This window comes from Rhamphochromis longiceps, linkage group LG9 (genome assembly GCF_057381845.1).
Source record: "Rhamphochromis longiceps isolate RC_006_pf linkage group LG9, R_longiceps_female_GT1.1, whole genome shotgun sequence".
Lineage (NCBI taxonomy): Eukaryota > Metazoa > Chordata > Actinopteri > Cichliformes > Cichlidae > Rhamphochromis > Rhamphochromis longiceps.
Genome location: NC_140565.1, coordinates 7,555,224 through 7,566,942, shown reverse-complemented (window position 1 = coordinate 7,566,942; position 11,719 = coordinate 7,555,224). Strand labels below are relative to the sequence as shown.

General features: G+C 47.6%; 1 protein-coding gene across 3 annotated transcripts in view; it reads left to right on the top strand.

Moving 5' to 3' along the window:
• The first annotated feature begins 301 nt into the window (after positions 1 to 301).
• Positions 302 to 11,719, top strand: part of zeb1b (zinc finger E-box binding homeobox 1b) — a 53,540-nt gene continuing 42,122 nt past the window's right edge. The window contains exon 1 of one of the 3 annotated variants that reach the window (XM_085418101.1): positions 302 to 439. In XM_085418101.1, coding sequence (XP_085274227.1) covers positions 382 to 439 — 58 coding nt within the window. In that variant the 5' untranslated portion in view covers positions 302 to 381. Of the gene's footprint in view, positions 440 to 947; positions 2,240 to 11,719 lie in introns of those variants that run through there. The other 2 variants (XM_085418100.1, XM_085418099.1) reach the window with 2 other exon arrangements.

Genomic DNA, 11,719 nt, shown 5'->3' with positions numbered 1-11,719 from the left:
ATAATAATTTGGAGAAAAATATATTTTAACTAACTTCCAATTTGCGCTGTGGTCATAAAAATAAAATGTGGTGGAAATACCTTTCAGTATCATCAAAGAAAAATACACAGAAAAATATTTATGCTGTTTAAAAACACGCCACATTCGTGACAGCGGAGCAGGTACGGACTCCACGCAGCTTTCTCTCTCACTCCCAGCACTCCGCGTGAAGGATACTGGCAGCGTGGGTCGATGAGGTGCGGGAAGGTGATGCCGTAAAGAGTGTCGTAAACCAGGTGCGGAGAAGGGGAGGTGAAGGGAAGCCAGGAGGAGGAGGGGGGGAGAGAGGGGGGTGAGAGAGGAGGTGACTCTCCGGCAGCATTTAGACACAACGAAAGGATCATGGCGGATGGCCCCAGGTGTAAGCGCAGAAAGCAGCCGAACCCGAAAAGGACCAACGGTGAGTAAAACTACTTCCGACTCGGAGCTTTGCTTTCAGAGATACGGTGTGAACGCCGTCCTGTCTCCCAGTAATTTTGCCGAAAAGTTTCGTGGCCCAGAAGTCCGGTTTTTACTCACCGAAAGTGCTGGGAAGTAGCAAGTGAGCGCTGTATTACAGCCCTATGTGGTGTACCGTTATACCTGGGTCGCGGCTCTCCCACCGCCTAGCGGCTCTCTGCGCCGGAGACCGTTATACGCACCTCAGTCCGTTATGAGTGGAAAAGCTTTTGTTTCCACTTTAAACTGCTTTATTCGTTTAAACACACTTTGTCCGTCTCTACAGGCTGACAATCCATTGATTTAGTCCCATTCTGTCGAGTTATTGAGCCCACCACTAAACTCGGACCTGTTTCTGAGGGGAAACGGTCTACCTGATTCCTGTTGCGGACCTCGACGGACACATTGTGTTTTTACATATGGATAAAAGAAATCATTAAGCAGAACTGTGTTTTGGTTTGGTTTGTTTTTTCTCGACGATGTTGATAATTATCTGTATTATCTGTGCGCGTGTGAAGCAGAGGGGACACAACTGTTTGTTCTTTCTTTCGCGCACAGGCAGCAGGTAGCGACAGGACACTGTTGCTGCGCTACGAGGGCTGACAAAACGAATTTTCCCCCATTTAACCCGACCTGTCCCGTTATCCAGACACTTAAGTGTGAATGTAAACACAGTTTTCAAGCTTTAAAGCCGAGAAGCGCTGAAACTGTATCGGTGTATTGGAGCTCGCTTTGAACACTTGCCTTTCCTCTAACTTAACTGTTTCATTTCGATGCCGCACACGCCGTGAACATTAAATATGACTTGTCAGAGAGGGTTTGACAGTGAAGCAGTGGTAGAAAGCTTGGGAGAAACATGGATGGGGTAGCCGGAGGTTCCGGAGAACGAGGAGTATCTCACGCGCTGTTTGTGTGAGCAGGGCGAGCGCAGCCCATATAAGGACAGCGGATCCTCTCCTGTCGCGCATTGGGAATCCTGATTGTTGTAGGACGGTGGTCGCGAGCGAACCTCTTTACTTTTCTGTCTTTACTCACTTCATTACAGCTTGTAGCCCGCAGCAACATTTGAAATGGTTACATTGTTTAATGTTTTAACATGCCGACGTGCGAAGCAAGACGGGTTTTTTGTTATTTAAGGGTGGTGTGAAAATACTGGTGAACCGTTACAAAGTCGCATGTGCGGCTCTACTTTGTTCAAATATCTGTCTCCTGGTTGTGTGACGCGCATAAATGGACTTTTGCGAGTATATAACGTCTGTTTTTTCCTGCTTCGCTCTTTCTATTTACGTGCTGGACTGTGGTGAAATCGTCGTTTCCGGTGCTCGGACTACTTTTTTTCTTCTTTTTTGATTGACAAAACAAGTTGTTCCGTCGTGGATCTGACAGCGTGTGGCGTCCATATCAAGTAGTCTCGGTCCTGCGTTAGCCTGTGTACCACCCAGTGTAGCTCACGTGAACTGAGGTGATACGCGAATATCGCTTTTATTTTTGCTTAGTAAGATGCGATGGCTCCTGCGCTGCTGAAAACGAGTTAGTGGGTGGGAAAATGCAAGCAAATTGTGCCGTGTGGATTTTCTGTTGATGTCTGATCAATTTAGGAGAAGAGTATAAAACAAAAAGAGAAACAAAAACTTTGAGCCACTGCTATTTATGTTCTCCATTGTGATTTTGTTCTCTTTTCATAAGGGTGTGTTTGCATTTCATTCCTGGAGCGGTGTCCAACGTGTGGACACACCTCAGATAACGGTCCTGCTGTCAAAGTGTGGGTATTTCTATTACCCCTGGGAGGAAGGGAGCTTTTAAATGACTTCTCATGTGCTTTCCTTTGTTGCTCTTTCTCCTTTCTTTAAGTTAACGGGCCTGTATTAATCATTTCTCACTGATGACACGGCCCTATTGATATTTAAAGTCAAACAGATGTGCTCCTTGTTTCCTTGCCTCATTTGCATTTCCTTCAAAGGGGATGTTGAGGCCTGTGTTTTTAAAGTCCTTGCTTCCTACCACCACCTGACAAGGCAGGTGATCTGTCACATAAATGCACCTCTCAGCTGAAGGGGATTCCTCAGAGAAGTTAGATGAAGCTTTTTTTTTGTTTTTGTTTTGTTTTTGTCATGCTCATTTGATGTCTCTCCCTAATTATAAGACCCTGTTGCTTTTTTAATGAATGAAGCCCTTGAGTTTTGCTCGGCTTGTTATAGTCCGAGACTTTGCCAGCAGAGAGGGAGCCGAGATCAAGGTGAGCCCCATTCCCTGTTGTAAACAGAGAGGTGTTAACAGCCTGCAGGACAACAGGTGTTTGCAATCGGCGGGATACTACAGCTTCCTTTGTCGCTTCTCCCCCCCGCCCACCCCTCAGGAATAGCAGCGGTAATTTAAAACAGCAATTTGGGAATAGAGGAATGCGGACGGTATTAACATTCTTTGCAAAAATAAACAGGGTCATTGGGGGGGGGTGCTGTGAAGGAGCTTGTGCACAGGTAGCTTAGATTTCTGTTTATTTGATAATATGACGCAGACCTTTTTCCTCATCTCCTCGCGTGTCTCCCGCCCTGCATCACTCCCTCTTTTGCTCCCTCTCCGTCATCCTTTTTCTCTCTTTCACACACACACACACACACACACACACACACACACACACACACACACACACACACACACACACACACACACACACACACTTGTACCACCTTGATGAATCATCCATCAAATAAGGCAAATGAGGTTGCGGGCTCGGCACTTGGCAACAGCTCATGTAATGTTGAAGAGTATGTTTATTGGCCTGGTAAAACTATACTTAAACTATACTTGGTGCCCTGGACTCACTCGCCCTGTCTAGAGACCACTGAATACAACCACATGCTGTAAGTTTGTGGAATAACAATTTAAAAAAGAGAAAGAAACATAACAAACCAATAGTTTAGCTGCAGCTTGTGCTGTTTGTGTGAAACAAGTGATGTTTGGGCCCGTAGCGGAGGCTTCGGGAGGAGGTGGGGATTGGCTGCCACTTGTGCATCTTAAAAGCCATCTGTTTACATTTAAAAGGTCCACCCCTGTTGTGGGAAGAGTTTAGCAGAGGAGGAAATTTTTCATTTATCTCGCTGCTTTTCACCAACTTCCCCGGCAGCTTCATTTGAAAGTGCCAAGTAAGAAGAAACCCCCCCCCCAATCCCCCCAAAACCCCTCAGCTCCTCCTCCTCCTCCCTTCTCTCTCCGCTCTCAGTCTGTCCCCTCTCACTCCTTGTTCCAGATCTAGAGCTCGTCCTTTATTTCACATTTGGGCAGGGAAGTTTTGGGGGATTGGACAGGGGGGCGGGTTGGGACACAGTAGCCAGGGGTGCTGTTGATTGCCCCCTGACCTAGGCACCCATGCATGCTTAGAGTATGACTTCACTTTCCCCCCTCTGTGCCATTGTGAAGCTTCCAGCATGTCCAATTGTGTTTGTGTTTAAGTCTGTTCAATGACAGGGGGAAGAGGGGGAGAAGGAGGATGGTGGTGGTGGGGATGGTGAGGGGTCCTAGAGCACTTTTTTTTTCTCTGCTCCTCCTTTCTTCCCCCCCCCATTCCTCTCTGACACCCTCTAAATTGCAAGCTCCGTGTTCCCAGTGGAGTCGAAAGGGGATGGGAGGTGGAGCGGCGAAAGATTTATACAACAGGTGACAAGTGAGGGAACGATGCTGGCAAGATATAAAGAATGATGCATAGGCAGCCAGCTCCCAGACCTCTGAAGTAGTTGCACAACTTGTTTTGAACATCAGCAAAAAATAAATAAAATAAAAATAACACAATGCAGGTAGAAATCGCCTACATTAAAACTTTTTGCTTTTTAGCTAAGCTTCACATTCTTCGTGTTGGAAATAAGCTTGAGATCATCTGACCGTTCGGTGGAATTAAAACGATGTGATGTACGACCACACTCCCACCTCTGTTAAGGCGGCTTAATGATTAGCTACTCCCATGGAGGCTGAGAGCATTAGCCTATAAAAAGGTGCTCTCCCTCCATAAAGAAGGAGTTTTAAACCCAGAGTCAGTTTCAGTAACCCCCTTAACTGTGCTTGGATGTGCTTTATTGGGGGGGGTTTGTGTGGCTGAATGCTTAACTGGACCATTGTGTGTCACGGCTTTAGTGAGAAAGCCTGAGGAGAAAGAGCCTGGTTACCTTTGGAGTTTGCCTGCTCTACCTCATACACTTTCAGTGGCAGAAGAAAAGGGCCATTCAGCAGGCCCCGGGATGGGGAGGGAGAGCCCTTTTCACACTGGGCTTGTGGGAAACTTCTCCTCCATACTGTGCATGCCATTTGCATATGACCCATTCTTTTCCCAAAGGTCCCTGTGAGGGAGGAATCCGTGGAACGTTCGCAGAATTCATCAAATCCCTCTCTCACGTGGCCCTCAGGGCCCCTCGAGAGGCTGGCATCGAAGCGCTCTGTTTGACATTTTTGTCTCAGAAATGTAGCTTGTGGCTGCGTCACGCTCACTCGCCTTAATGTTAACAGCAACGCATCCCCGTGGCATTTCTGTGCCATGTATGTTTTAAAGTGTGCTCGCCCATTCTGCTGATTTGAATGTCAGGGTGAATTGAAGGCTTAATTTGGCACAGCAGGCAGGAGTTTCCCCAAATCCCCAGCATGATGTGCATGACAGCCTCCGAGGCTCCTTAACTGTTGATGATGCAGCCGTATGCACAACGGCAGTCGTTGCCACTCGAAGGACAAAAATATCCTGGAGTTGCTGACTTAGGGTGTTTGGGGCCGGGGGTCCGGATAATGGGGGTAAGCGGTGGGAGCTTGTAGCGACGCGTCAGCTCGGTGAACTGGACAAAAACACAACTGTCGCACCCTCCCGCCCATCCAGAATCATCCTGGGTTACTTCACTCCAGGTCATGTTGGTAGTGTAGTAACAGCATCCACGCTTTTCTTGTTGTTGAGCAAGGTGTGTGTCTCTGACTGCCTTGACCCTAGCCACAGATACTGCCACAGAAAGCGGTGTAGGCTGGTATTTGATGCAGTGCAGGGAGGAGAGCTCACTTAAGTGTATCATGTAAGCTAACTGAGCAGAAAAGCCTCCTTTGCCCTCCTCTCCTGACTCCAAAGCAGTGAGTCATGGGCAGAAAGGTGTATTTGCAACCTTTTGAACTCTCCCAGTCTTTCTTCTTTCCCTCGCTCCTTCCACACAGGTGTGGGTGTGATGGACAGTGATCCTGAGTAGTGTGTATACTTGTGGGAGAGATTACCTCTAAATTGCCATCCTGCCGGAGGTAAACGTTGCATACACCCTGTCCGTTGCTGTCTGTTGATGTGTGTTTTTAATCATGTTTTTGGGTCTGTCTACAGACCCCTCCTCACATCATCACCGCCGCTACCTCCTTCTCTCCCATCCCACCCCTCCCTCCCTGGGGTCCTCAGTGGAGCGGTTAATGAAAAAGACTGGACTGACACAATAGGCAGAAGGCGCACCCGGTGTGGGGCTTTTACACCAGCTTGTGTTTGCAGCAAAAGCTCATCAGGGCGAACCTCTGCTGACCACCTTTCTGTCGTGTTTTTGAGACATAGATGTTGGACATCTTATCCTTTTTTATTGTGCCCGACCTTGTTACGGTCCCAGAGCGTCTCTGTCTAGAGGGATGAAATTAGATGACATCAGTTGAAAAGTAATCCACTGCCGTGTATTGTGCTTTGAACACAACCCAGCGGCTGGCTTTTTGCCAGCCCCTTATGATGACCATATTGATTTTCCTCTCCATAGCACACAGAACTGATAATGGCACTCCTGGGGGGGGGATACACATTCATATTCACATTTGATTCCAGTTGCCCAGTCTGGTTGTGATGTCCCGAGGGACACGGTGACTAACAAATCGACTGCTCCTATGCCTTCCCAAGCCTGTGCAACAAGGTAGCTGAAGCTGGGCTAGCCTTGCAATTGCTTCAGCGAGAAACGACAAAAAAAAATCTTAGTCACCCTGTTTGTTAGTCAGAGAAGAGAAGGCCGGCCGCTATGCTGAATGTCAACATGGATAAACATCCTCACAGGATTAATGAGAGGAGAATGGGCAGTCTGAAAACAGAGGGAGGGCAGAATAGCGGAGGCATGGAGATTCCTCATTGCCCCATTTAACCCTTGAGCGTTTTATTGAGGTCCTCACTGTCCAACAACTGCGAGCTGACTTACCGTTACAAGAAGGAAGCTACAGTATCGGACAAAGAATCAAGTGATAGTTTGTCTGTGCAACAGCAAACGCATTAAAACAAAGACACATAAAAGTACTTTCGGTTAGTGTTTTCTGCAAGTCTTATAAGACAGGAGGCTCAAAATCTGCTTCGCTGAGAGCCATGTCATAGTCATGCACTATATTATATATGTATAGTATGTTGACATGCTTTCATTTAATCAGTAATTAATGTCTCATATAGAATTTTCACATAGAGTTTGCACTGTTCAAACGCTTCAACAAGCCCATGATGAAAAGTTTAGTCTCCTTTACAGGGTTTAGTCAAGCAGCCAACTCACAGCAATCTGTTTCACGAGCCTGAATCTCACAGCTGCTGGCAGTGTGGAGCATTTAATAAAACCAAATACATCCTGATGTAAAAGCACAGTAATTTTAGTATTTATTTATTTATTGTCATTGTCAAGAACAATGAAATTGCGTTTGGGGCTTCCATACAACCCAAAAAAAAAAAAAAAAAAAAAAAGAAGAAAATAATAAATACCCCTTAAAACCCAAGTGTACATATTTAACCCAGTGTGACTCCAATGCAATAAGACAATCCTTAGCAATAATGTTCGTAGAAATTCAGACAAAGACCTGAGAAACATGACAAAATACAACAATGCAACCCATTCAATATTATTGTACTGTGAGATATGATATCAGATATGATAGTTATCTATTTAAGAAAGAGGGGGGGGGGGGCAGGAGGGGGAAGAGAATAAAGATATGATGCACCAATGCAGACCAGTTCATTGCTATTAAGAAGTTGGATATGGTTATTGTCCGTGAGAGGGGGGCAGAGAGTTCAGGAGCCTCACAGCCTGTGGATACAGGCTGTTGGCCAGTCTGGATGTTCTGGCCTGTATAGACCTGTACCTTCTCCCTGAGGGCAGCAGATGGAAAAGGTGGCGCGCAGGGTGATGTTGGTCCCGCAGGATACTGTGCACCCTCCTCAGACAGCGAGTGGGGAAGATATTACTAATCTCTGGCAGACTTGTTCCAATAATTCTGCCAGCTTCTTTCACCACCCGCTGGAGTGCTTGCTGATCGGCCTTGGTGCAGCTGGGGAACCACACTAGAAATCCATACGTCAGAACGCTGCTGATGGCACAGTTGTAGAAGTTCAACATCAGAGATCTGGGAATGTGTGCGCTCCGCAGTCTCCTCAGGTAGTAGAGGCGCTGTTGGGCCTTCCGTACAACTGAGGTGATATGGTTGCCCCAGGACAGGTCCTCGGTCACAGTTACCCCCAAGAATTTAAAACTGCTCACCCTCTCCACCGCCTCACTGCCAATGAAGAGAGGCAGATGGTTGTTATGACCCCTCTTCCGGAAATCTACAATGATCTCCTTGGTCTTTTTGGTGTTTAAGACCAAGTTATTGTCGTGGCACCATGACTCTAGTTGTTGCACCTCTGTCCTATAGTTTGTCTCATCATTGTTGGATATAAGTCCGAGCACTGTAGTGTCATCTGCAAACTTAACAATGAGATTGGACGCGCAGGAGGAAATACAGTCATGAGTGAAGAGAGTGTATAGCAGAGGGCTCAGAACACACCCCTGAGGGGCACCGGTGTTGACCACAAGGGTGGAAGAGGTGTTCTTACCCACTCTGACACTCTGTCTACGGTTAGTGAGGAAGTCCACAATCCAGTTGCACAGAGAGGAGTTAAGTCCCAGTTGGTGGAGTTTGGGACGGAGTTTGTATGGCCGGATGGTATTAAAAGCCGAGCTGTAGTCTACAAAGAGGAGCCGTGCATAGGTGTTCCTGTGTTCCAAGTGCTTCAGTAATGTGTGCAGCACTGTGGCGATCGCATCCTCGGTTGACCGGTTCTCCCTGTATGCAAACTGGTGCGAGTCCAGGGATGGTGGAAAAGCAGCTCTGATGTGTTTAATGACCAGTCTCTCCAGGCATTTGGCGGGAATGGGGGTGAGTGCCACAGGTCTGAAATCGTTCAGACATGTGACATTTGACTGTTTTGGGATGGGAACGATGGTTGCTGCTTTGAAACAGGATGGTACCAGTGAACAGGACAACGAGGTGTTATATATAGAGGTGAAGACGTCCGCCAGGTCCGCAGCACAGTCTTTTAGCACCCGGCCCAGCACTCCATCCGGCCCGGCCGCCTTCCTGGTGTTAATGCTCCGGAACACACGCCTCAGCTCATGAGTGCTCAGGACCGGAGCAGGGTCGGTTGAGGGGAGAGGGGACAGGACAGGGTCGGTGTTCTCCCTGTCAAAACGGGCATAAAAGAGATTTAGATCCTCAGCCAGAGTAGAACTGTCGGCTGAGGGTGATGGTGTTCTTCTTTTGTAGTCCGTGATAGCCCTGATGCCCTCCCAGACCTGCCTTGGGTTTGTGTTGTTCTCAAACCTGGCCTCGATACGCTTCCTGTGCTGCTGCTTGGCAGTCTTGATGCCTCTTCTCAGGTTGGCCCTGGCAGCACTGTATGCCTCCTGGTCCCCGGATTTGAAAGCGTTGTTCCTTGTTCGAATAAGTTGTTGAACTCCGTGTGTCATCCAGGGTGGATTATTAGGGAACACACGGAATCGTTTCCAAGTTGTTACATTGTCCACACAGAAACAGATGTAGTCCAAGACAGTGGAGGTGTAACTGTCCAATGCGACACGATTGTCAGTGACCTGCACCTTGAATACATCCCAGTCTGTGCAGTGGAAACAGTCCTGAAGCATCGGAATAGCATCCTGCGGCCATGTTCTCACGGTTTTGGTTGTAATCCCAGTGCTCTTGATCTTTTGTGTGTATATTGGGTGTAGCAGAAGGGAGAGATGGTCTGACAGACCCAGGTGGGGATAAGCCTGGGCTCTGTACGCATTCGCCATGTTGGTGTACACCTGGTCCAACGTTCTATCTCCTCTGGTAGCACACTTCACATTACGGTGGAAATTGTGAAGTACAGATTTCAGGTCCGCGTGGTTAAAATCCCCAGCCGCAATAAAGACACTGTCCGGGTGTGCTACCAGGCTGTTATTGATGCTGCTGCTCAATTGTGCTAACGCTAGCTTAGCATTAGCATCTGGTGGAATGTAAACAGCGCAGATGTAAACGGCAGAAAATTCCCGAGGGAGATAGAATGGACGGCACTTTAACACCAACAGTTCTACCTCTGTACTGCACAGTTTTTCCGTTACCGTGACGTTCGTGCACCAAAGGTTGTTAATATAGATGCACAGCCCCCCGCCAGTCTTCTTACCCGAGTCCGCAGACCTGTCGGCTCGATAGGCGGTGCGGCCTGCTAGATCGATAGCCGCATCGGGAATGGCGCTGTCCAGCCAGGTTTCAGTGAAAATCATGCACGAACAGTTATTAAAAGTCCGTCGAGTGGCGATCTGCAGTCGTATTTCATCCAGTTTGTAACGGATTGAACGGGCGTTGGAGAGGAATATGATCGGGAGTGGTGGTTTAAACGGACTAGTCTTTAGCCGTGCCCACAGGCCTCCCCGCTTGCCTCTCTTCTGCCTCCGCTCGCAACGTCTCCTCCTGCGGCTTGCTGTTGCGGGTAGCCCCGGGGGTTGCTTAACGATCTCCGGGGGGATGAGATACTCGGATGTTAGTTGAAGATCTCCACGGCTTAGTTGTAGTAGATCATCTCTGTTGTATTGAAGTAACCCCAGACTGTGTGAAATAATACACAGTACCACCAAAAGTGCAAAAGTGTAGGAGCTCCGGGCCGCTGCGTCTGTGCGCGCCGCCATCTTGGTTAACTTCACTCAATTAATGACTCTGTAATTGTGTTTTTGCACAGAAGTCTGCAAGTCTCACCTCACAGGCCTCACAGGCCTAAAAAACAATCAGCTTTACCTCTAACATATTGCTTAGCCATGAAACTGGCTACATGTAAGCATGAACCTTACCTTTACAGCTCCAGCACTTTGAGGCCATCCTCAGTTATGGTGAGCTGTGGCTGGATGCCTTTATTTAGTGACTCTGCTGCTGCTCGGTGGATGCAAACATAATAACGATAATGCAAATGAAATGAAAAACAGTCTTGTTGTAGGTGGGTTTACACTCAGTCTGTGTTCGCCAGTCACTCAGAATTATCAACTTTTGTTTTTGTTTCATTCTCTGTGAGCTAGCTTGTTAGCGACAGGTGCTGTAGAGGGGCGCCACGTCCACAAAATCGATTAGGAACTTCATAAACTCTTTATATGACATATCTTCTTCTAAAGAAAAGGACAAAGTGTTTTTTTGGGTCTCTTACTGGAAATGGAACAAAGCCAGTGACCTTTGACCTGTCTCAGCCCACCTGTGCTGACTCAGCTCACTGCTGCCAGCATTCAGGTGTTTACAGTGAAAACATACTTTGACCTCCCTGTGTGCGTTTCATGTATATGTGTGTGGCTCTAATGGATAATGAAATGAAAGGAGTGAATACCTCTGGATCTCCACAGCCAGCCTGTCTGTGTTCCTCCTCGTTGCTGACGGCGCCCTCCCCTCTGTCATTACAGCGGCACCAAAAGTCAGTGAAGCATGGCCTTTAATTGATCCTGTTTGGAGCTGTACAACATTATTAATTAGTGCTTGTTCATCACTCGTTGGTGTGTTCCTACAGCTCATCGTTAGCTGTCGGTGCTCTTAAACGTCAACAAACTTTCTGTAACTCCCCGCGTCCTCCTCTATGTATTCTTTTCGTTTCTGTCTCTCATTCCTCTCTCTAGCAGCTGCCTTGGCTCAGACTCTCCAGCACCAGCAGGTGCTGTAGGCATACAGCACTCATAAATAACACCTGACAAAAGTATGAGAGAGCCAGAGCCACGGGCAAAGCGAGGGAGGGAGACTGAGATTGAAAGTTTCCTCTGGCAGGAGGAAAGAGGGTGTGGCTCACGGTCAAACGCTGGCCTCCTCAAGAAGGACATGATCAGAATAGAGAGAGAAAATGTGGGAGAGGCAGAAAAAAGAACTGGAACGGAAGCTTCTTTTTTTTCCTCTGTGTGGATATGTGAATGTGTTGCCTATTCTTCTGAAGTTTGCACTCCTGCTCAGTGCCAACTTTTCAATAAACCCCTTT